The sequence below is a fragment of the Mus musculus genome, chromosome 6 (genome assembly GCF_000001635.26).
Source record: "Mus musculus strain C57BL/6J chromosome 6, GRCm38.p6 C57BL/6J".
Lineage (NCBI taxonomy): Eukaryota > Metazoa > Chordata > Mammalia > Rodentia > Muridae > Mus > Mus musculus.
In genome coordinates, this window is record NC_000072.6 from 124,188,610 (window position 1) to 124,214,934 (window position 26,325).

At 38.9% G+C, this 26,325-nt stretch overlaps 1 protein-coding gene across 1 annotated transcript in view; it reads right to left on the reverse strand.

The window, feature by feature from the left end:
* Positions 1–2,986: 2,986 nt before the first annotated feature.
* Vmn2r27 (vomeronasal 2, receptor27) overlaps positions 2,987–26,325 on the reverse strand; it is a 40,189-nt gene continuing 16,850 nt past the window's right edge. The window contains exons 4-6 of the mRNA NM_001104642.1: positions 11,890–12,114; positions 8,612–8,735; positions 2,987–3,891 (exon numbers count right to left, since the gene is read on the reverse strand). Of these exons, the coding sequence (NP_001098112.1) occupies positions 2,987–3,891; positions 8,612–8,735; positions 11,890–12,114 (1,254 nt within the window). The remainder of the gene's footprint in view (positions 3,892–8,611; positions 8,736–11,889; positions 12,115–26,325) is intronic.

The following is a 26,325-nucleotide window of genomic DNA, read 5'->3' on the forward strand; positions in this document are numbered from 1 at the left end:
AGGATAACAAACACAGAGCTAATCAGCTATAGATTATACTGAATGGGGGGAACTTCAAGAATTTCTCATAAAATCAGGAATTACAAAGATGGTTTCTGACTCCTTTACTCCCATTGAATATAGAGCTTTAGCAATAAAATAACAGAAAGCAATATAAAGAATGCAAACAGTTAACAAAGGGGACAACATGTCATTATTTGAAGATGACATGATTGTCTGAGTGCCACATCCTAAAATTCCACACATTTTGATTTTCTAAAAAGTCCAGAAAAGTATGAAAATTAAAAAAAAACAATATTAAAAAAAGATATGCCCTATAACCAGTAACAAATATACTGAAAAATAAATCAGAAAACTGTCCCTAAAAAAAGCCCAAATTCCTAAAAACACATATTATGGACTAATCCTAGCCAAGAAAGTGGAAGACTTCCTTTAAGCACAGAAAAAAAAATTAATTAATTAAAGAAGGTATCAGAATGTGGAAAGACATCCCATACTCATGTATTGGAGGGAATAATATTGTAAAAAAATTTACTGTACCCAAAGTAATCTACAGGTTCAATGTAACCCAGCACAAATTCCAGTGACATCCTTCATACTACTAGAATAAGCAACATTGAAATAAAAGAAATATTAAAATTTAGGTGTTAGTATTCTATGTAAACTTGTATTTTGAAAATTTTAAATTGTAATTGTAGGGCCTACACAGTGAAAGTAGAGTTAAATCTGGCCTGAGAAACTAAAGGACTGATGGGAGGGGAAGGTGAGATTTGTTCAACATGGAGTATGTACTTATATGAAGATGATTTAAAAAGACAATGGATGCAGTGGCCCCTGTCCCTTATTCAGTGCTAAGGAGCAATGGAAATACAGAGCATATGTGCCCTGTACTTGAACTCCAATAGGAATTCACAATGCTTCTCAATAAGCTAGAAGCTGACTTTTGAAAAACCCAGGTTATATTTTCACAAACCCTTTTATTATGAATCAATATAGAATTGTATTAAGAGACTTGGATGATAAAGTCATAGAGATAATCATATGTTCTTTCCCTCCAATGAAATAGAAAGTAGAATTTAAGACACATTAAGCATTGAATAATACTATTTATTCTTAGCAGATAGAGATCAAGGAAAATAGAATGGTCCATGATGAAACCAGAGGACAGGCATGAAAAAAGAACATTATTCTAGATATTGAGGAAGCCAAGAAAACCCTACATGGGATGAAAAAAAAAACTATTTTTATATCTCTGTGCAACTGGAGAATCATAGAATACCTAAAGAATGCTATAATTACATTAGTCTTTCAACTGAAATTTTTGACAATGTATATCCTAAAAATGAAAATTGATACTTAAGACAGAGCAAAAAAAAAAAAAAAAATCAACACAAAGCTTACAATGAGGCTTCCCTCTGGAGAACTGCAATGAAAGGAACATGCTTGAAAAAGAGAAACAGGTAGCTTCAACTACTCTAATTTTCTTAATTTTCTAATTCTCTTAAGGAAAGTGGCACAAAATGATTGCTTACATAATGAAAAGCTTCTAAAGAATTTATGATACAAGTTTACATAAGCAAAAGATAAGCAATAATTGAGACACAAGGTAGACTCAGAATACTTTAAAAGTATCTTGTTCTTATGATGGAACTATGTCCAATATTACACTGTGAAAACAGTCTCTGGAGTTAAAAACTATGACCTACTTTGGTCATGTGTCCATTTCTGAGCTTGTTTTTCTTGTTGTTGTTGTTGTTTTTGTTGTTGTTTTTTGGTTTTTGGTTTTTTTTTTGGTTTTTTTTTAAATTAGGTATTTTCCTCGTTTACATTTTCAATGCTATCCCAAAGGTTCCCCATACCCACCCCCCCAATCCCCTACCCACCCACTCCCCCTTTTTGGCCCTGGCGTTCCCCTGTACTGGAGCATATAAAGTTTGCAAGTCCAATGGGCCTCTCTTTGCAGTGATGGCCAACTAGGCCATCTTTTGATACATATGCAGCTAAAGACAAGAGTTCCCGGGTACTGGTTAGTTCATATTGTTGTTCCACCTATAGGGTTGCAGGTCCCTTTAGCTCCTTGGGTAATTTCTCTAGCTCCTCCATTAGGGGCTGTGTGACCCATCCAATAGCTGACTGTGATCATCCACTTCTGTGTTTTCTGAGCTTGTTTTTGACCATGGTTGAGCAGTGGTTCCTCTCAATGTTGTAAGTTCCAACTTGAGTTTGCTCTTCTCATGATCTGGCAAATATGTAAAACAAGTTTAGGGCTAAATAAAAGCAAATCCCTTAAAAAAAAAACCCACATGGTCTAGGATGCATGACTCCAAGACTCTCCATGTCCTGTTGAAGCCCTGACCTTATACTTCTTCTCCATGCTCACATGTACCATCATTCACATTCCCTCCTTGAAAATAGATTCCAATGGGTGGAAATAAGGTCAGCTTTCACTATGTGAAGACAATTTGAAACTCCTCACTCTAATAGAGAAAAGCACTTCCCATGTGGACTATTTGCTCTGTCTGGAGACTTTAGTGTGTTGGATACCTCAAAGTAAAGATGTCTGTGTTTCCACTATGACTCTTCCTAAGCCCTCATCCATTTTGTTTCACCTGAACATAGAGAAGAGCCCCAAACCCTCCTAAGACTGAAATTTACAAGCCACATTGTCTTGTTGGTGAGGCCCTTCAGAAGGGAGAAGCAGACCATAAAATTATAAATAATGAGACCATTACTTTGGTAGTAATTTGTATTGAACATAGAGTCAAGCCTGCATATGATGAAGACAGAGAATCACATTTATAAACATCTGTTGCATTTGTTTCCACACAAATGGTTTTCTCTGATTCTTAAACTCAATCTTTCCCAGTCTTGTTACATTATGTTTAAAAATAAATGAGAAAACTGTGATTCAAAGAAACCTTAGTAGACACATCAAATTCACTTTTACTTGGTTTATTTCATACAAATCACAATAAAGTCTTTTGTCTTACGGAGAAACCGACTTAAAGAACTTCTTTCTCGAATAGCCACCTGACCTCAGGAGGATCACATAGCATTTGGGAAGGAAGATAAAGCTCAGTAAGCCAGCACTGGAGGCAAGAATTGAAACAATTTCCACAGCCACCATGGTTTTGGCTTTGGACCTAAGGTAAGTAAATACAAAAGAAATCCACACACTGCAGAAAACCAGCATGCTGAAAGTGATTGTTTTTGCCTCATTGAAGCTGTCAGGTAGACTTCTCACCAGAAAAGCAATAAACAAGCTGAGACTGGCAAGAAAGCCCAAGTACCCTAGAACACAATAGAAGGCAAGGGTGGACCCCTCGTTATACCAGAGGATGATTTGACCAAACTCTGAGTGCATGTCAACATCAGGGAAAGGGGGATATGTTCCCAGCCAGACTGCACAGATGCACACTTGAATGATGGAACCACAGCAGACTATAGCATTTGAGATTTGGGTCGCCATCCTCATTTGTAAGGTGCTTCCTGGTTTGATGACTTTGAAGGCCACAACCACAATGAAAGTCTTTGCCAAGACTGCAGAAAGGGCAACAGAAAATACAACCCCAAAAATCATTTGTCTCAAGAGACAAGTGACTCTTCTAGGTTCACCAATGAACATTAGTGAGCAAAAGAAACAGAGCTTTAGAGAAACTAGGAGGAGATAACTGAGATTTCTGTTATTTGCTCTGACAATGGGTGTGTCCCGATAGTGGATAAATAATCCTAAAATCATAGCTGAAAAAGCAGCAAAACTAATGGCCATGGAGCCCAAAACAGCTCCCAGAGTATCTTCATGGGACAAAAATGCTGTAATTTTAGGAAGACACTGATTTCTCTGCTCATTTGGATACTGATCTTCAGGACACTTGATGCATTGATCCATATCTGAAAATGAGTCAGATTGTTTTATGAGATTCTACCCATCACTCTCCAGATACACGTATGCGACATATATCTTGTGTAGAACGATTGATTCTAATGGTAATGTCCCTGGATACATGAACCAAGCCATTATGTTGAAAAACAATAGATAAATAAGTAAATATTCATGAGAAAAAAATACTGCTACACCATATCCATAATATATTCATAATGTGAGTGGACTTAAACAGTATGAGAGAATCAGAAATGTAGAAATGATGTTGAGGGGAAATCAGACAACTTGAAAATTTTATTTGATTACTTATGAAAGAAAGAAAGTACATTTTGAAGCCTTTACTCCTATTTTTTATTAAAATTTGTTTTTACTACTTGAGTATATCATACAAACATACAATGTGTTTTGATCAAGTCTACCAGCTATGTCTTCCACCTGCAACTCCTTCTCTCTGTCCCTCCAACAAATTTTTTTCTCCCCACCTTACTTGCTTTTTTTTATCCTCCTGAGTTCAATTAATGCTGCCTGTATGCATCTCAATATAGGCCATCTATCATAACAAATGCAGCCGTTCAGGAATACATCTGAGAAAACAAACAAACAAAAAAACAAACCTTACTCTTTCTCTCCAGCAGCCATCAACTGCTAATAGCTTCTAGCTAGAGGTGAGAGTTAGTGATCCTGGATGTATTCTATGCTGTGATTTTTTTGTCTGATTTGATCTGGCTTGATTTAGTGCATGCCTCTGTGAGTTTTTCTGCTTGAGGGTCCTGTCATGTCTGACAAATTCTGCTTCCCTACAGATATCCTCTCTGTGAGTTTTAAGACCTTTCTGCCTTCTCTAGAACAATGATCTTTGGTGCTCTTATCCCTGAGAGCTCTTGGCTGTTATCATGAAAGGTGCCAGGAGTCATCTATGAGAAGCTAAGAACTAGCATGTTACTCTCTAACATGGATTCAAATAGATTTTCCCTACTAGGTTAGACTGAAGATACTATATATGAGGCAATATTGCTGTTATTAATATGCTTTTTCTGTTATTATACACACAAAGAGAAAAACGCAGACATGCAGACATACACACACACACACACACACACACAGAGAGAGAAAGACACACACACACTTATCACCATGTATTGGCCTCTTTGGAGTGATTACTCCAGATTAATGAAGATGTACTCCCTCCCTTGTAGTGATTCTATACAGGCAAATAGATAGTTCCTTAATTCTTAATGATGATTCTGTAAGAAACCCTAAAATTGTACTAGCAATTATTAACTCCCATACAATAGGACTGTTATTAACCCCTCTCTGATATTAAAACTACAGTGAGAACTCTGCCAGTCTTCAAGTGTCACTGGTAAATTGATTCAGAGAAACTAGGCATCTATAATTTAGAACACATTCCAAGAGGTTGTAAAACAAATAACCAAAGGTAACTAATGATTTAGTGTATGTTCCAGAACAGAAAACAAAATATTGACTGGGTTTATCTACACCAAACTTTAATAACATAGTCACAAAAATTATGGATTTTAAATTTCAGTGAACCTGCAGTGCTAATGGCAGACAATACATGTTGGGTTTTATAATATAACAATGTCTATTGTGAACTTCTTTTTAAAAATTAAGAAAATAAGAAATTAAGAAAAACTTTTTGGATGGAGAATTTTTGGAGAAGAGAATTTTTGGAGAAAAACAGAAATAAAGAATAAAATCATTTTTACACATGTCCCTTTTTCTTGCTGAGACTTTCACTAGCAGGCTGGGAGTCCCAGGCTCCAAGTTCCTGCACACATAAGAACCTCTGGTGGAATCACCATGCCTGACCTAAAGCTTTACTACAGAGCAATTGTGATAAAAACTGCATGGTACTGGTATAGAGACAGACAAGTAGACCAATGGAATAGAATTGAAGACCCAGAAATGAACCCACACACCTATGGTCACTTGATCTTCGACAAGGGAGCTAAAACCATCCAGTGGAAGAAAGACAGCATTTTCAACAATTGGTGCTGGCACAACTGGTTGTTATCATGTAGAAGAATGTGAATCGATCCATACTTATCTCCTTGTACTAAGGTCAAATCTAAGTGGATCAAGGAACTTCACATAAAACCAGAGACACTGAAACTTATAGAGGAGAAGGTGGGGAAAAGCCTTGAAGATATGGGCACAGGGGAAAAATTCCTGAACAGAACAGCAATGGCTTGTGCTGTAAGATCGAGAATTGACAAATGGGACCTAATGAAACTCCAAAGTTTCTGCAAGGCAAAAGACACCGTCAATAAGACAAAAAGACCACCAACAGATTGGGAAAGGATCTTTACCTATCCTAAATCAGATAGGGGACTAATATCCAACATATATAAAGAATTCAAGAAGGTGGACTTCAGAAAATCAAATAACCCCATTAAAAAATGGGGCTCAGAACTGAACAAAGAATTCTCACCTGAGGAATACCGAATGGCAGAGAAGCACCTGAAAAAAATGTTCAACATCCTTAATCATCAGGGAAATGCAAATCAAAACAACCCTGAGATTCCACCTCACACCAGTCAGAATGGCTAAGATCAAAAATTCAGGTGACAGCAGATGCTGGCGTGGATGTGGAGAAAGAGGAACACTCCGCCATTGTTGGTGGGATTGCAGGCTTGTACAACCACTCTGGAAATCAGTCTGGCGGTTCCTCAGAAAATTGGACATAGTACTACCGGAGGATCCAGCAATACCTCTCCTGGGCATATATCCAGAAGATGCCCCAACTGGTAAGAAGGACACATGCTCCACTATGTTCATAGCAGCCTTATTTATAATAGCCAGAAGCTGGAAAGAACCCAGATGCCCCTCAACAGAGGAATGGATACAGAAAATGTGGTACATCTACACAATGGAGTACTACTCAGCTATTAAAAAGAATGAATTTATGAAATTCCTAGCCAAATGGATGGACCTGGACGGCATCATCCTGAGTGAGGTAACACATTCACAAAGGAACTCACACAATATGTACTCACTGATAAGTGGATATTAGCCCAAAACCTAGGATACCCAAGATATAAGATACAATTTCCTAAACACATGAAACTCAAGAAAAATGAAGACTGAAGTGTGGACACTATGCCCCTCCTTAGAATTGGGAACAAAACACCCATGGAAGGAGTTACAGAGACAAAGTTTGGAGCTGAGATGAAAGGATGGACCATGTAGAGACTGCCATATCCAGGGATCCACCCTATAATCAGCATCCAAACGCTGACACCATTGCATACACTAGCAAGATTTTATCGAAAGGACCCAGATGTAGCTGTCTCTTGTGAGACTAGGCCGGGGCCTAGCAAACACAGAAGTGGATGCTCACAGTCAGCTAATGGATGGATCACAGGGCTCCCAATGGAGGAGCTAGAGAAAGTACCCAAGGAGCTAAAGGGATCTGCAACCCTATAGGTGGAACAACATTATGAACTAACCAGTACCCCGGAGCTCTTGACTCTAGCTGCATATGTATCAAAAGATGGCCTAGTAGGCCATCACTGGAAAGAGAGGCCCATTGGACACGCAAACTTTATATGCCCCAGTACAGGGGAACGCCAGGGCCAAAAAGGGGGAGTGGGTGGGTAGGGGAGTGGGGGTTGGTGGGTATGGGGGACTTTTGGTATAGCATTGGAAATGTAAATGAGCTAAATACCTAATAAAAAAAGGAAAAAAAAAGAATCAATGAAATTCCAAAGGAAACTCTTAAATCATATGGGAAATACTTATTTAGTCATAAACAAGTATTTATGGAGTTTGTACTATTCACCATAGGAAGTGGACCCAGAGTCCATAAAAGGGGTGCTGTATCTGCAATCAGTGTCACTCTGATACAATGTTCTTAGCAGTTCCTCTCATTTAACAAGTCTGTATGTTGTCTCAGCTGTCTCTAGGTTGTACAATCATAGCAATTTATATGGTTTCTCTGAAGTTTAATTTCCTTGTGAATGAAATATTGGTCATTATTATTATTTATTTTTAGGATGAAACGAAGTCATACTTCAAAATGTAGCTCATAGTTTAGGATATACAAGGAGCACTAACTGTTTACAGTATTCAAAGACTACTAACTTTACTGATTAATACTACTACAGCTCTAATAGAACCATTAGTGAAAAGCAGAGATACAAAGAAAAGAAACTTAAACTCAATGCTGTTATACAGAAGACAAAGCTGGACCACATGCAGAACACTCCTGTAGTCTTAGTCACCCAGGGACCTGAGCCTGGAGGATTACAGGAACCCAAGAGTTTGAGATTTATACACACAGCATAGCAAATAAAACAAACAGGTAAACAAACATCAGTTACAAAAATGACTGGGTTAAAATTCAAGGTTTTTGTTTGTGAGTTGTTTTGTTTTTCAAGACAGGGTTTCTCTGTGCAGCCCTGGCTGTCCTGGAACTCACTATGTAGATAAGAGGGCCTTGAACTCAGAGATCTACATTCTGAGGGTTGGAATTAAAACCTTTGCTATTCTACCCAGCAAAACCTTGTTTTAAACTATTGAGAGTTCGCTACATGAATATAGTCTTGTCTTCAGGTGTTGTGTTACTCATCCCTATCCTATGCTGCATCATTTCCACATTCAGAATCATTTCTACAAATGTCCATATTCAGAAACATTTCTAGAAATGTCAACATTGGGAAGTATTTCTAGAAATTTCCACATTCAGAATCATTTTATAAATACCTGTTTCATTTGCAAATTCTCCATCTGGACATGGGGCACAATCGTAACAACAGAGTGGTCTCCAATCATCAGGTATTTTGCTAAATCCAAGTGGACAGGTTTGACTGCAAACATGTAAAGCAGACTGTATAGGAGACATGAGAGGAAGAAAGGCACTCAATGCATGACATTCAGTATTAGCATCCAGATGTAAATTTAAGCAGGGCATCTGTGTACTGTAACAACCACAGAAATACCATGCTTTTAAAGATTATGAAGCTAAAGTATCTGTTTCTCTCTCTCTCTCTATCTCTATCTCTCTCCCACCTCTCTCTCTCTCTCTCTCGATTTATTTTATTTCATTGATCTGTTATTTTTATTTCACTATAATAAATTTCATTATAGTTAATATTAATACAATTTTAAAGTTTGCATATATTTTGATCATGTCCTTCCCCTCCCCTGTGTCTGACCCTCCCCCTCTCTTAACTCAGACAAATTTAAGTTCTTTTTCAAAAAGGAAATTGAAATCCCCAAAACAACAAATCACGCAAAACCTATAAAAACAAACAAACAAACAAACCAAAACAAAAATCTCACCAAACTGTAACCTAACAACTACTCCTAAACTAAAGATCTGACTTGGAGTGATTGATATACCCAGTGTACTCTACTGGAGAAATATTATCTAGTCTCTTAAAGGCCATAGTATTTTTGCACTACTATGTATTACCTCTTTTCATCACATCACAGTTATGCTCATGATGAACAATTCCAACAATAAGGATATGAATGTGCATATAGATTTAAAATTCAAATAGAAAAATAACTGTCACAGGATGTTGATGCACACTGTGAACCCTGAGATCATGCTATTTCCTGGAAAAAAAATCCTTTCTATTTGCAGTATGGCTCAGGCCTAGAATATACCCTTAATCCCAAATAAAGAAGGTAGAGTTAGTTTGGAGAATGAAGCACTCATGTTTAAAAATAACTTCTAATTGAGGGGCAGACAAAGTGACAAATCAGTGGAAGATTTGGCAGAATGAGTCAGAGATAGAATAGACCAAACTCTCATAAGAATAGACAGAAAAGAAAGGCAATTTGCTAAATTCCTAGCTCCTACAATCAGGTACCGGGGCGGTGGGGGGGGGGGGGCACACACAGTAACAGATGAAGTACAAAAGCTGAAGATCTCTGGCCATTAACACTCACTTGCTGTTCTGGGGCCCAGAAACTGGTGGCTTCTGATTATCTAATTCTCTCTTGCTATTCTGGAGGTTAAAGGTGAAAGCTTTTGCCAATTAACTTGGTTTTTCTATTCCTAGCCCAAAAGCTGATGACTTCTTGCAATTGACTCCTGCTGATAGCAGCAGAAGAGTAAGAAGAAAAAAAAAAAAAAACTTAGTTACTTGGGCTCTTTAACCATTGACTCAAGGGTCTCATGTTAGCCATGGAAGAAGCTAAAATTTGGTTAACTCTTCCTGAGCCTGTAAAAAAGAAAGAGAGAGAGAGAGAGAGAGAGAGAGAGAGAGAGAGAGAGAGAGAGAGAGAGGAGAGGAGAGGAGAGGAGAGGAGAGGAGAGGAGAGGAGAGGAGAGGAGAGGAGAGGAGAGGAGAGGAGAGGAGAGGAGAGGAGAGGAGAGGAGAGGAGAGGAAAGAAGGAAAGGAAGAAAGAAGGAAAGAAGGAAAGAGGGCAAGAAGGAAGGACATCAGGAACACAGACAGACAAACAGACATTGGGAGAAGCAAAAAGAGGCTATTGCTATTCTAAGCCTTTATTTTGCTTTAAGTTATTTATCATTTTTAGTTACAAAACTCTCCTATATAAGAATAAAATTACCTCATGCATACAATGTTAAACAAATGGGAATTACAGCGAATGGAGACTGTAAGTTCAAAGCACTGTTTCTCTGTATAAGGTCATTATAAGTTTATATGACCTTATTTTTCATAAGGAACACCTGTGGCCTATTTCTTGGATCTATAGTTGAATAAAAATTTTTTACTTGATCATTAATTTGTTCCAAACCTTGCACTATTAGTCCAAGGCACGTGAAGTTTTGTACAACTCTACTTGCAACTTCTATTCTGTAGGGCACTTAAGAACACTTGTATCAATTTAGAAGCTATATAAAACCATGATTAGCAATTAGGAAATCATCAATTCTTCTACCCAGCATTACTACATGAAAGTACATCTTCATATTGATTCCACAGGAAATCTACCCAATAGGATAGGTAAACCACCAGGAAATCATTAAGCTATGTAATAGTGAGAAGAAATAGTGAGAGGAAAGAGAATGGTGAGAGGAAAGAGAAGTAATATCTGAGTCAAAGTCTCAGGGGTCTTTGCCTCTCAGGGTGTACCCATTGCAGTTATCCAGAAGATTTTTGGGCTCTCTCCAGAAATCTTGCTTGCTTGCCATAGTCCTTCCTAAATGGATTCGATCAACCCCTTAGAGAAACAGTGCATGAGTTTTGCAGGGAAGGGAGCACAGTGAGTTTTTCTGGGACAGTTGTACAGAGACAGGTTGCAGAAGGAACAAGCTAAACACAGGAAAAGACAGAAACAGTAAGAATATGAAAAGGAGCCAAAAGATTAGAACATATTTCCACAGGTATAATGAGGCCAAGCAGAGGAAATTCAGTCAGAGACTAGAAGTCAGACTGAACCAGTCAACTTGTAGAAGGGTTTAAGCCTGAAGAGCTGAGTTGAACCAGCAAGCCTGAACTCAGAAAGAGATAGAGAGGGTAAGCTTATTCAGCACTAAGTCTCAAAGGCTGTAAACATTCTAGGCCTAGAATAAATTGTAAGGAGTCTAGAAGCATCTAGAAATAGGGTTTGGTTAGCAGATGGAGGAACTAAGCCTCAGAGATGACAATTAACTTCATGAAAATAAAAGTTATATTTATATTTATTATTATTTATATTTAAATCCTCATTTGCAGAGACTGGTTTTGTCCACATGCCTTTATTTATTTACAAAAGGCAGTTCCACTAGAGCCTTGACATGTATGATCCATCCAGAAAACTGACCAAGATGTTGTTTTTTTTTCTTTTTTTTTTATAGGTAGGCCATGAGTATATCTGTTCATTACAAGGATGAAACCATCTGAATAATTATCCCAAAGTAATTCTTACAGTGATTATGCAGGCAAAAAGTTCTGGTATTCACCATTAGAATGGATGAAGTAAGGGCACTCTCAGACTGATGGCACTCAGCAATCCCTTAACCCTGTTCTCTGAGGAATTCCACTCTGAGAGCAGCACACAGTGATGACTTCAAGAATACTCACCATATTGTGGTATTCACCCCACCTTATAAGTTCTTCATTTAGGGACAAATGCTGAACTCTGTGAGGTTCGAAGACAAATTCACCAACCTTCACATGACCTTCAGTACCGCTCTGCAGAGACTGGTAATTAAAGATGTCAAGTTTGGTTGCTGAACCCTCCTTGTTCACAATGTTCTCCTCATTGGAGAGTCTCACGAACTGGCCATTTTGTAAGAATGGATGGAGCTAAAAGAGAAAATAGTGATCAGAGCTTGCACTGTAAGCACTGAGAAGCACATAAACCTGGCTACTTTAACTGCCCTCTCTTTCTACGAATGTATGTTCCTGTGACTTTCATCAGTGTTCAGTTTATCAAACATTTATCACAGGGCTAATACATGGTAGCAGTAGTGCTCTATGCACACAGTAGCATAGTCATATACTATTTACCAACACTGTCACCACTATTCAAATTTGAAAACTGAACATTTTTCAGTCACTTGGTAATGGAAGGAGGACTCTGTCCACCAGATTCTAATTTTTTATTTTTTGAAAAATAAGAACAATTTGAATGAGGTATGTTAAACTTTTTGCATACTTGTTTTTCAGGGAAAACTGCAATTTTTCACAACTATAAATTATTTAAGAGAGTTCTACTAAAATGAAAATTTCAAATTTTAAAATGTGATTGTTGTAAATAAGGCAGAATGGGAAAGCAGAACACATGTGCTATAGAAATGCATAGAGTCATGTCATAGAGAGCTGCAAAGACGGATGAGAGTCAGAGAGAATAGAATGCGGTAAGTTAACCAAACCTGAAGATGTATGAAGTCACACATAAAGCAAAACTTTGAGCTAGTTACAAAGTAAAACCTAATTTAAAAAGAATTTAAACAGAATTATTACAGTTTATTATCTATTAAAATCCCTGTGGCAGTTAGGAAGATCCCCAAAAGACCCCAAGAGTATGCAGGTTGTGATCATTGCCCTTGGTTATACTAAAAAGCAGATAGTAAGACCCTATTCCTTAAGACACAGCACACCTTTGCTGCAGGACACAGAAGGGAGGCTGGAACTAAGGTGAAAACTTTCTCCCTACTGTCTGTTCTCCTTGTCTGTATTTCTGACCTATTTCTCACTGGCAGGAGCTGAACTGGGGAAGAAAAGTCAGCAGAGGCCTTTCCCAATTGTGGACCATGCACTCTATAATACCAACTTCCCAGACACAATTTGCATACTGGAGAAATACTGACACAACTATTACAAAGATAAGCAACTGCTAAGTGATTGTATTTGAGGACTTCTTTACAAGAGGGACTCACATGTGTTAGTGAAAACTTATTCAACATCCATGTCTGGGGAGATCAGTGGTCCTATGGCAGAGCCAACTTCTTCTGTTTGGCCCAGAAGACACATTATGGAATTGCATCCTGCATATTTACACAAATAGAATACTGCCATTGTCAGATTATATCTAAGAATCTTCTCTTTGCCCAGAATATTACTGTTTGGAAAAAATTAGTATTGAGTGCTAATATTTAAATGTGACAGCCATGTGACTTTTCCCAAAGCACAGGAAACATTGTGAAAGAGGGGATGGAGAGAATGCAAGAGCCAGATGCTGGGTAGGAGATCCATGAAATGTTATCTGTTAGGTGTGAAATGGTAATGGCACTCATGAGCTTGTGGGGGCTAAGTTTGCCTGTATAAGACCAGCAAAAGATTGAGGCCATAAAAATATTTAACCAAAGATGAGGTTGGTGGCTTTTGGGGCCGAGCCACTCACGTGAGCAATGTTAGAAACCAAGTGATTCTAAAGGAGAGGAAATCATTGTCATCAGCCACCCCTTTTCACTTCCCTATTTCACCACCCCTTTTGACTTCCTTCTGCATCAGTAGATAGCTGCATGCTCATGCCCACATGGAAGGCCTTTGGGTCATAAATGCAGCGGGTCATGAAAAAAAAATATGTCCATATATGATAGAGACATAGCGAGAGACTGAGGGATCTGTGAGGATGGAGAGAAAGAAGGGATAGAGGAAGTATGAATGAACAGATGATATTATGTTATTGTAAGCTTATATGTAGCTGTCAAAGAATGCATAATTTTAATAGGGTATATAGGATGGATATTAAAAACAACTAAATCTAACCTCATAATTTAAAATAAAAAAAGCAAATAAACAAATTCTCTGAAAAATAAATGTGAAAAACACCTTTTCCTTAGAGAGGACTATGATTAACACATAAGATTGAATCAGCAAAATTGTCCTCTTAAAGTGAAGGGCAAATAGATGTGACCTGAGATAAAAATACAAAGTAATAATATTTTGATCATGTTCCAGCCTTGTAGTAATGTTAAAGGAAACTTTCAGAGAAATGGAAAATTGTATAAGCTAGAAAATTAAACTGATATAAAGAAAAGAGCAGTAAAGCAGAATGCCATAGTAAAATAGAGCTTTGTATTTTCTTTGTTTATGTAGTAGACTATAATCTGATCAAAACCACAAAGTGGAAATAATACCACATAGCTACATCTTTATATAAATGAAATGCTTGACAGCACAGTTACAACAAATAGGAAAGAGAAAGCAAAAAGGTTGTCGAATGACCCAGCATTGCTGACAAGCAATAATTTTAAGTGTGTCTTGAACATATTAGAAAACCACCAGAATTTTTAATCTATAACTGATATTACATAAGAAAAACTACAATAAAAAATATTCAATTAAATCTAAAGAAGTCAAAAGAATTTTTTTAAAAATTAAAAAAATCAGATAAAGAAAAGATAACAAAGATCAACTGCCCACAAATAGAAAATCCCCACATGATATTCATATTAAAAGATTAATAATCAATTCAAGGTGAGTTCTCTCAATGCATGAATTTGAAACAGAAATGCGTTGGAATAAAACACAATACTCAACCTGACAACAAAAAGCTGCCAATACTTCACTGTGTGCTAGTTAACATGAAATCAACAGGGTTAGTAAGTGTCCCTTTGCTATAGAGGAAGTGTAAGCTTACCACTGCTAGAATACATGGTCCTTAATTCATGCATATTGTGTAGACCTAAGTTGACTCACTGGGCTTAACAAAACAGAGCACATGTAGCTGGGAAGATAGGTGATATGGATGAGGGAGAAAGTGTATGAGAGGAAGCAAGAAGTGGATTAGATAGAAACACATTGTGTGCAAGAAGAAAATACTCAAACAATTGAAAGGAGGAAGAAAGAGACAACAGTGGATTAACAAGGCATGCAGGAGTATACTGTGTTAATACTAATCAAAAGAAAGTTGGACATAGTGTATTAAAGAGAGACAAAGTAGACTTCAGAACAACAAACTTTCAAGAAGTTAAAAAGGACATGAGAACTATAATTACGTTAATTTAAAAAAAAAAAACAAAAGCCCTTCCTGACGGCCCACTGCAGCACCATGGTCCCTGGCCCGGGGGAGTCTCCGGACACCCACAAAGACCCACACAGGATCCGCCACGGGATCCTAAGACCTCTGGTGAGTGGAACACAACTTCTACCAGGAGGCAGGTTCAAACACCAGATATCTGGGCACCATCCCTGCAAGAGGAGAGCTTGCATGCAGAGAGTACTCTGACCACTGAAACTAAGGATAGATCTAGTCTCCCAGGTCTACTGATAGAGGCTAACATAATCACCTGAGGAACAAGCTCTAACCAGAGACAACTATAACAACTAGCTCCAGAGAATACAAGATGGCAAAAGGCAAACGTAAGAATCCTACTAACAGAAATCAAGACCGCTCACCATCATCAGAATGCAGCACTCCCACCCCACCTAGTCTTGGGCACCCCAACACAACCGAAAAGCTAGACCCCGATTTAAAAACATATCTCATGATGATGGTAGAGGACATCAAGAAGGACTTTAATAACTCACTTAAAGAAATACAGGGGAACACTGCTAAAGAGTTACAAGTCCTTAAAGAAAAACAGGAAAACACAACCAAACAGGTAGAAGTCCTTATAGAAAAACAGGAAAACACATCCAAACAGGTGATGGAAATGAACAAAACCATACTAGACCTAAAAAGGGAAGTAGACACAATAAAGAAAACCCAAAGTGAGGCAACGCTGGAGATAGAAACCCTAGGAAAGAAATCTGGAACCATAGATGCGAGGATCAGCAACAGAATACAAGAGATGGAAGAGAGAATCTCAGGTGCAGAAAATTCCATAGAGAACATCGGCACAACAATCAAAGATAATACAAAACGCAAAAAGATCCTAACTCAAAACATCCAAGAAATCCAGGACACAATGAGAAGACCAAACCTACAGATAATAGGAATAGATGAGAATGAAGATTTTCAACGTAAAGGGCCGGCAAATGTCTTCAACAAAATTATAGAAGAAAACTTCCCAAACCTAAAGAATGACATGCCCATGAACATACAAGAAGCCTACAGAACTCCAAATAGACTGGACAAGAAAAGAAATTCCTCCTGACATATAATAATCAGAACAACAAATGCACTAAATAAAGAGAGAATATTAAAAGCAGTAAGGGAGAAAGGTCAAGTAACATATAAAGGCAGACCTATCAGAATTACACCAGACTTTTCACCAGAGACTATGAAAGCCAGAAGAGCCTGGACATATGTTATACAGACACTAAGAGAACACAAATGCCAGCCCAGGCTACTATACCCAGCCAAACTCTCAATTACCATAGATGGAGAAACCAAAGTATTCCACGACAAAACCAAATTCACACATTATCTTTCCACGAATCAAGGATAATAACAGAAAAGAAGCAATACAAGGACAGAAATCACGCCCTAGAACAAGCAAGAAAATATTCCCTCAACAAACCAAAAAGAAGACAGCCACAAGAACAGAATGCCAACTCCAACAACAAAAATAAAAGTAAGCAACAATTACATTTCCTTAATATCTCTTAATATCACTGGACTCAATTCCCCAATAAAAAGACATAGACTAACAGACTGGCTACACAAACAGGACCCAACATTCTGCTGCTTACAGGAAACCCATCTCAGGAAAAAAGACAGACACAACCTCAGAGTGAAAGGCTGGAAAACAATTTTCCAAGCAAATGGTCTGAAGAAACAAGCTGGAGTAGCCATTCTAATATCGAATAAAATCGACTTCCAACCCAAAGTTATCAAAAAAGACAAGGAGGGACACTGCATACTCATCAAAGGTAAAATCTTCCAAGAGGAACTCTCAATTATGAATATCTACACTCCAAATGCAAGGACAGCCACATTCATTAAAGACACTTTAGTAAAGCTCAAAGCACACATTGCATCTCACACAATAATAGTGGGAGACTTCAACACACCACTTTCATTAATGGATAGATAGTGGAAACAGAAACTAAACAGGGACACAGTGAAACTAACAGAAGTTATGAAACAAATGGAACTGACAGATATCTACAGAATTTTTTTTGTTTTTATCCTAAAACAAAAGGATATACCTTCTTATCAGCACCTCATGGTACCTTCTCCAAAATTGACCATATAATTGGTCACAAAAACAGGCCTCAACAGATACAAAAATATTGAAATCATCCCATGCATCCTATCAGACCACCATGGACTAAGGCTGATCTTCAATAACTACATAAATATTGGAAAGCCAACATTCACGTGGAAACTGAACAACACTCTTCTCAATGATACCTTGGTCAAGGAAGGAATAAAGAAAGAAATTAAAGACTTTTTAGAGTTTAATGAAAATGAAGATACAACATACCCAAACGTATGGGACACAATGAAAGCATTTCTAAGAGGGAAACTCATAGCTCTGAGTGCCTCCAAAAAGAAACTAGAAAGAACACACACTAGCAGCTTGACAACACATCTAAAAGCTCTGGAAAAGAAGGAAGAAAATTCACCCAAGAGGAGTAGACAGCAGGAAATAATCAAACTCCGGGGTGAAATCAACCAAGTGGAAACAAGAAGAACTATTCAAAGAATTAACCAAACGAGGAGTTGGTTCTTTGAGAAAAGATAGATAAACCCTTAGCTAGACTCACTAGAGGGCACAGGGACAACATCCTAATTAACAAAATCAGAAATGAAAAGGGAGACATAACAACAGATCCTGAAGAAATCCAAAACACCATCAGATCCTTCTACAAAAGGTTATACTCAACAAAACTGGAAAACCTGGACGAAATGGACAAATTTCTAGACAGATACCAGGTACCAAAGTTAAATCAGAATCAAGTTAACGATCAAAACAGTCCCATATCCCCTAAAGAAATAGAAGCAGTCATTAATAGTCTCCCAGCCAAAAAAAAGCCCAGAACCAGATGGGTTTAGTGCAGAGTTCTACCAGAACTTCAAAGAACATCTAATCCCAGTTCTGCACAAACTATTCCACAAAATAGAAGTAGAGGGAACTCTACCCAACTCATTCTATGACGCCACAATTACTTTGATACCTAAACCACAGAAAGATCCAACAAAGATAGAGAACTTCAGACCAATTTCCCTTATGAATATAGATGCAAAAATCCTCAATAAAATTCTCGCGAACTGAATCCAAGAACACATTAAAGCAATCATCCATCCTGACCAAGTAGGTTTTATTCCAGGGATGCAGGGATGGTTTAATATACGAAAATCCATCAATGTAATCCATTATATAAACAAACTCAAAGACAAAAACCACATGATCATCTCATTAGATGCGGAAAAAGCATTCGACAAGATCCAACACCCATTCATGATAAAAGACTTGGAAGATCAGGAATTCAAGGCCCATATCTAACCATGATAAAAGCAATCTACAGCAAACCAGTAGCCAACATCAAAGTAAATAGTGAGAAGCTTGAAGCAATGCCACTAAAATCAGGGACTAGACAAGGCTGCCCACTTTCTCCCTACCTCTTCAACATAGTACTTGAAGTCCTACCCAGAGCAATTCGACAACAAAAGGAGATCAAGGGGATACAAATTGGAAAGCAAGAAGACAAAATATCACTTTTTGCAGATGATATGATAGTATATATAAGTGACCCTAAAAATTCCACCAGAGAACTCCTAAACCTGATAAACAGCTTCAGAACAGTAGCTGGATATAAAATTAACTCAAACAAGTCAATGGCCTTTCTCTACACAAAGAATAAACAGGCTGAGAAAGAAATTAGGGAAACAACACCCTTCTCAATAGTCACAAATAATATAAAATATCTTGGCGTGACTCTAACTAAGGAAGTGAAAGATCTCTATGATAAAAACTTCAAGTCCCTGAAGAAAGAAATTAAAGAAGATCTCAGAAGATGGAAAGATCTCCCATGCTCATGGATTGGCAGGATCAACAATGTAAAAATGGCTATCTTGCCAAAAGCAATCTACAGATTCAATGCAATCCCCATCAAAATTCCAACTCAATTCTTCAACAAATTAGAAAGAGCAATCTGCAAATTCATCTGGAATAACAAAAAACCTAGGATAGCAAAAGTTCTTCTCAAGGATAAAAGTACCTCTGGTGGAATCACCATGTCTGACCTAAAGCTGTACTACAGAGCAATTGTGATAAAAACTGCATGGTATGGGTATAGTGACAGACAAGTAGACCAATGGAATAGAATTGAAGACCCAGAAATGAACCCACACACCTATGGTCACTTGATCTTCGACAAAGGAGCTAAAACCATCCTGTGGAAGAAAGACAGCATTTTCAACAAATGGTGCTGGCACAACTGGTTGTTATCATGTAGAAGAATGCGAATTGATCCATTTCTATCTCCTTGTACTAAGGTCAAATCTAAGTGGATTAAGGAACTCCACATAAAACCAGAGACACTGAAACTTATAGAGGAGAAAGTGGGGAAAAGTTTCGAAGATATGGGCACAGGGGAAAAATTCCTGAATAGAACAGCAATGGCTTGTGCAGTAAGATCGAGGATTGACAAATGGGACCTCATGAAACTGCAAAGCTTCTGCAAGGCAAAAGACACCATCAATAAGGCAAAAAGACTACCAACAGATTGGGAAAGGATCTTTACCTATCTTAAATAGATAGGGGACTAATATCCAATTTATATAAAGAACTCAAGAGGGTGGACTCCAGAAAATCAAATAACCCCCTTAAAAGATGGGGCTCAGAGCTGAACAAAGAATTCTCACCCGAGGAATACCGAAAGGCTGAGAAACACCTGAAAATATCAACCCTGAGATTCCATCTCACACCAGTCAGAATGGCTAAGATCAAAAATTCAGGTGACAGCAGATGCTGGCGAGGATGTGGAGAAAGAGGAACACTTCTCCATTTTTGGTGGGATTGCAGGCTTGTACAACCACTCTGGAAATCAGTCTGGCGGTTCCTCAGAAAAATTGGACATAGTACTATCGGAGTATCCCGCAATACCTCTCTTGGGCATATATCCAGAGGATGTCCCAACCGGTAAGAAGGACATATGCTCCACTATGTTCATAGCAGCCTTATTTATAATAGCCAGAACCTGGAAAGAACCCAGATGCCCCTCAACAGAGGAATGCATACAAAAAATGTGGTACATTTACACAATGGAGTACTACTCAGCTATTAAAAAGAATGAATTTACGAAATTCCTAGGCAAATGGATGGACCTGGAGGGCATCATCCTGAGTGAGGTAACCCAATCACAAAAGAACTCAAATGAAATGTACTTACTGAAAAGTGGATATTAGCCCAGAAACTTAGTATAGCGAGATATAAGGTACAAGATGCAAAACACATGAAACTGAAGAAGAACGAAGACCAAAGTGTGGACACTTTGCCCCTTCTTAGAATTGGGAACAAAACACACATGGAAGGAGTTACAGAGACAAAGTTTGGAGCTGAGACAGAAGGATGGACTATCTAGAGACTGCCGTATCCAGGGATCCATTCCATAATTAGCCTCCAAACGATGACACCATGGCATACACTAGCAAGCCTTTGTTGCAAGGACCGTGATATAGCTGTCCCTTGTGAGACTAGGCCGGGGCCTAGCAAACACAGAAGTGGATGCTCACAGTCAACTATTAGATGGATCACAGGGCCCCCAATGGAGGAGCTAGAGAAAGTACCCAAGGAGCTAAAGGGATCTGCAACCCTATAGGTGGAACAACATTATGAGCTAACCAGTACCCCCAGAGCTCTTGACTCTAGCTGCATATGTATCAAAAGATGGCCTAGTCGGCCATCACTGGAAAGAGAGGCCCATTGGTCAGGCAAACTTTATATGCCCCAGTACAGGGGAACGCCAGGGCCAAAAAGTGGGAATGGGTGGGTACGGGAGTGGGGGAGGGGGATAATGGGGGACTTTTGGGATAGCATTGGAAATGTAATTGAGGAAAATACGTAATAAAAAAATTGACTTGCCTTCAAAGAATTTGTAAGGATGTGAATAATTCAGAGTGCTTAAAGATAACATGATCCTGTAAGTGCTTCCAAAATAGAAGAAGCACATGATCTAGACCAGGTCTGAGCAGGTATAAAAAAAAAAAAAAGACAAAAAAAAATAAAGAATGCCAATAAATCTTAACAAAGTTGACAAAATTCCCACTTATCTAAGAGAACCATAATCCATCAAAAATATGACTACTGACAATGTCCAAGAAAAAGCCAAAGGAAAAAAAATATTCAATACATGCTCATGGAGAAGTAGACAAATCCACTTTAATTGCTAATGACTTCAACATATCTTTATTGAATACTTTATGGAACAAACATATAATGGAATAATTTTTTAGTGGAAAGAACTTCTATGGTCATGAATAAGGAGACTCAGTAATGTGAATATGTCAGTTCCATCAGAGTTGAGCTACAGAGACAATACAACCCTCTGAAAATACTAGTAGGTTCTTCTATAGATGTTAGCTAACTCAGTTTAAACTATAAATATATGGAAAGGCAAAGACCCTGTAGACAGCACAGTACTACAGGATTTAAAGAAGGCTTATAAAGGCCAATAGCTCATAGTCTTACACTTACCAGAAGAAAAAGGCTGCCAGTATTTAATTTGTCTTTTAGGGGTCAAGAAATGGTTTTTATTTTGGAGAGTCTAATCTCTCCAAGAAGGAATATGAGTGAGTTAGAATTCATACAAAGCATTCCTAGGCATCAGAATCTCAACATAAGATGACAATGAAAGTATTTCTACTTAATGTCATCCAGGAAGGAAAATTAAACACAGTTAATTAGTTTATCTATGACTTCAGAGACCTGAGAGAATGAACTCTGAATATCTTGAAGTATACAGTAGATTATTGGTAACTTAACTCAATATACTGTGGAGGTGATTTCTAAAGGTACTTGTTCATTATGCCTTGTCAACATAAAACTTATCGTGCAAGAAATGCTGAAAGTTCTTCAAGCTGAAATTAGAGCATGCTAATTCATAAAAAGGAAAACATGCCAAAGTAGAAAATCATGGGCAAATATATGTGTGTGTTTGTGTGTGTATTCAGTATAGCCTATATATATATATATTTATACACACATATGTTAAAATTCAGTATACCCAAATTTAATAATGATTATTTATAAATAAATTCTAAGTATAAATCAGGGGTTTAAAAACAACAATAAAAGTAATCATGCTGACATGTTAACAGATACATAATTCATGAAGATATAAAATCAAAAAACAGGGATAACTGGAAATACATAACTGTACTTTTAATTTAAATTAAGTATAACACAGAGGTACAAGGTATTTTTTATGTGTGATGGATAGGAAACAAAAACAGAGTGGAAAAAGAGAACAATAAAGAGAGAAAAAGAATCTTATCAAATCATACCACAATAGGAAATTACAAATGAAGACAAAAGGAAACCACAAAACATTAAATAAATAAGTAAGTAAATAAATAAATAAATAAATAAACAACCAGACAGAAAAAGTTAGTCTTTACACAGAAATAATTATTACGAGGTGTCCGCCTGGCTTGGGAGGCGGCCTCAGCCTCAGCAGCAGCAGTCGCCATCTTGGTTCCGGGACTCAGCAGAACTTAGGAAATTAGTCTGAACAGGTTAGAGGGTGCGCCAGAGAACCTGACAGCTTCTGGGACGGGCAGAAGCACAGAGCCGCTGAGGCAGCAGCCTGGGCGGGCCGCAGACAACCGGCCACCATCCGGACCAGAGGACAGGTGTCCGCCTGGCTTGGGAGGCGACCTCAGCCTCAGCAGCAGCGGTCGCCATCTGGGTTCCGGGACTCCGCGGGACCTAGGAAATTAGTCTGAACAGGTTAGAGGGTGCACCAGAGAACCGGACAGCTTCTGGGACGGGCGGAAGCACAGAGCCGCTGAGGCAGCAGCCTGGGCGGGCCGCAGATAACCGGCCACCATCCGGACCAGAGGACAGGTGTCCGCCTGGCTTGGGAGGCGGCCTCAGCCTCAGCAGCAGCAGTCGCCATCTTGGTTCCGGGACTCAGCAGAACTTAGGAAATTAGTCTGAACAGGTTAGAGGGTGCGCCAGAGAACCTGACAGCTTCTGGGACGGGCAGAAGCACAGAGCCGCTGAGGCAGCAGCCTGGGTGGGCCGCAGACAACCGGCCACCATCCGGACCAGAGGACAGGTGTCCGCCTGGCTTGGGAGGCGACCTCAGCCTCAGCAGCAGCGGTCGCCATCTGGGTTCCGGGACTCCGCGGGACCTAGGAAATTAGTCTGAACAGGTTAGAGGGTGCACCAGAGAACCGGACAGCTTCTGGGACGGGCGGAAGCACAGAGCCGCTGAGGCAGCAGCCGGGGCGGGCCGCAGATAACCGGCCACCATCCGGACCAGAGGACAGGTGTCCGCCTGGCTTGGGAGGCGACCTCAGCCTCAGCAGCAGCGGTCGCCATCTTGGTTCCGGGACTCAGCAGAATTTAGGAAATTAGTCTGAACAGGTTAGAGGGTGCGCCAGAGAACCGGACAGCTTCTGGAACGGGCAGAAGCACAGAGCCGCTGAGGCAGCAGCCTGGGCGGGCCGCAGATAACCGGCCACCATCCGGACCAGAGGACAGGTGTCCGCCTGGCTCGGGAGACGGCCTCGGCCTCAGGAGCAGCGGTCACCATCTTGGTTCCAGGACTCCCTGGAACTTAGGATTTTAGTCTGCACAGGTGAGAGTCTGCACCACAGAAGCTGACAGCTTCTGGGAACTGCCAAAGCAACACAGCTTCTGAGAGAGGCCCTGTTTTGGGCCTTCTTCTTCGACCAGGAGGAGGTCCAAAAACAAGATATCTGCACACCTTCCCTGTAAGAGAGCTTGCCAGCAGAGAGTGCTCTGAGCACTGAAACTCAGAGGAGAGAATCTGTCTCCCAGGTCTGCTGAGAGACGGTAACAGAATCACCAGAAGAACAATCTCTAAACAGAGTCAACTATAACTACTAACTCCAGAGATTACCAGATGGCGAAAGGTAAACGTAGGAATCCTACTAACAGGAACCAAGACCACTCACCATCATCAGAACCCAGTACTCCCACTTCGCCCAGTCCAGGGCACCCCAACACACCCGAAAACCTAGACCTAGATTTAAAAGCATATCTCATGATGATGGTAGAGGACATCAAGAAGGACTTTAATAAATCACTTAAAGAAATACAGGAGAACACTGCTAAAGAGTTACAAGTCCTTAAAGAAAAACAGGAAAACACAATCAAACAGGTAGAAGTCCTTACAGAAAAAGAGGAAAAAACATACAAACAGGTGATGGAAATGAACAAAACCATACTAGACCTAAAAAGGGAAGTAGAAACAATAAAGAAAACTCAAAGTGAGGCAACACTGGAGATAGAAACCCTAGGAAAGAAATCTGGAACCATAGATTTGAGCATCAGCAACAGAATACAAGAGATGGAAGAGAGAATCTCAGGTGCAGAAGATTCCATAGAGAACATCGGCACAACAATCAAAGAAAATGGAAAATGCAAAAAGATCCTAACTCAAAATATCCAGGAAATCCAGGACACAATGAGAAGACCAAACCTACGGATAATAGGAGTGGATGAGAATGAAGATTTTCAACTTAAAGGGCCAGCAAACATCTTCAACAAAATTATTGAAGAAAACTTCCCAAATATAAAGAAAGAGATACCTATGAACATACAAGAAGCCTACAGAACTCCAAATAGACTGGACCAGAAAAGAAATTCCTCCCGACACATAATAATCAGAACAACAAATGCACTAAATAAAGATAGAATACTAAAAGCGGTAAGGGAAAAAGGTCAAGTAACATACAAAGGCAAGCCTATCAGAATTACACCAGATTTTTCACCAGAGACTATGAAAGCCAGAAGAGCCTGGACAGATGTTATACAGACACTAAGAGAACACAAATTCCAGCCCAGGCTACTATACCCTGCCAAACTCTCAATTACCATAGATGGAGAAACCAAAGTATTCCACAACAAAACCAAATTCTCACATTATCTCTCCACGAATCCAGCCCTTCAAAGGGTAATAACAGAAAAAAACCAATACAAGAACGGGAACAATGCCCTAGAAAAAACAAGAAGGTAATCCCTCAACAAACCTAAAAGAAGACAGCCACAAGAACAGAATGCCACCTTTAACAACAAAAATAACAGGAAGCAACAATTACTTTTCCTTAATATCTCTTAACATCAATGGTCTCAACTCCCCAATAAAAAGACATAGACTAACAAACTGGCTACACAAACAAGACCCAACATTTTGCTGTTTACAGGAGACACATCTCAGAGAAAAAGATAGACACTACCTCAGAATAAAAGGCTGGAAAACAATTTTCCAAGCAAATGGTATGAAGAAACAAGCTGGAGTAGCCATCCTAATATCTGATAAGATTGACTTCCAACCCAAAGTCATCAAAAAAGACAAGGAGGGGCACTTTGTTCTCATCAAAGGTAAAATCCTCCAAGAGGAACTCTCAATTCTGAATATCTATGCGCCAAATACAAGGGCAGCCACATTCATTAAAGAAACTTTAGTAAAGCTCAAAGCACACATTGCACCTCACACAATAATAGTGGGAGACTTCAACACACCACTTTCACCAATGGACAGATCATGGAAACAGAAACTAAACAGGGACACACTGAAACTAACAGAAGTGATGAAACAAATGGATCTGACAGATATCTACAGAACATTTTATCCTAAAACAAAAGGATATACCTTCTTCTCAGCACCTCATGGTACCTTCTCCAAAATTGACCACATAATAGGCCACAAAACAGGCCTCAACAGATTCAAAAATATTGAAATTGTCCCATGTATCCTATCAGATCACCATGCACTAAGGCTGATCTTCAATAACAAAAAAAAATAACAGAAAGCCAACACTCACGTGGAAACTGAACAACACTCTTCTCAATGATACCTTGGTCAAGGAAGGAATAAAGAAAGAAATTAAAGACTTTTTAGAGTTTAATGAAAATGAAGCCACAACGTACCCAAACCTTTGGGACACAATGAAAGCATTTCTAAGAGGGAAACTCATAGCTC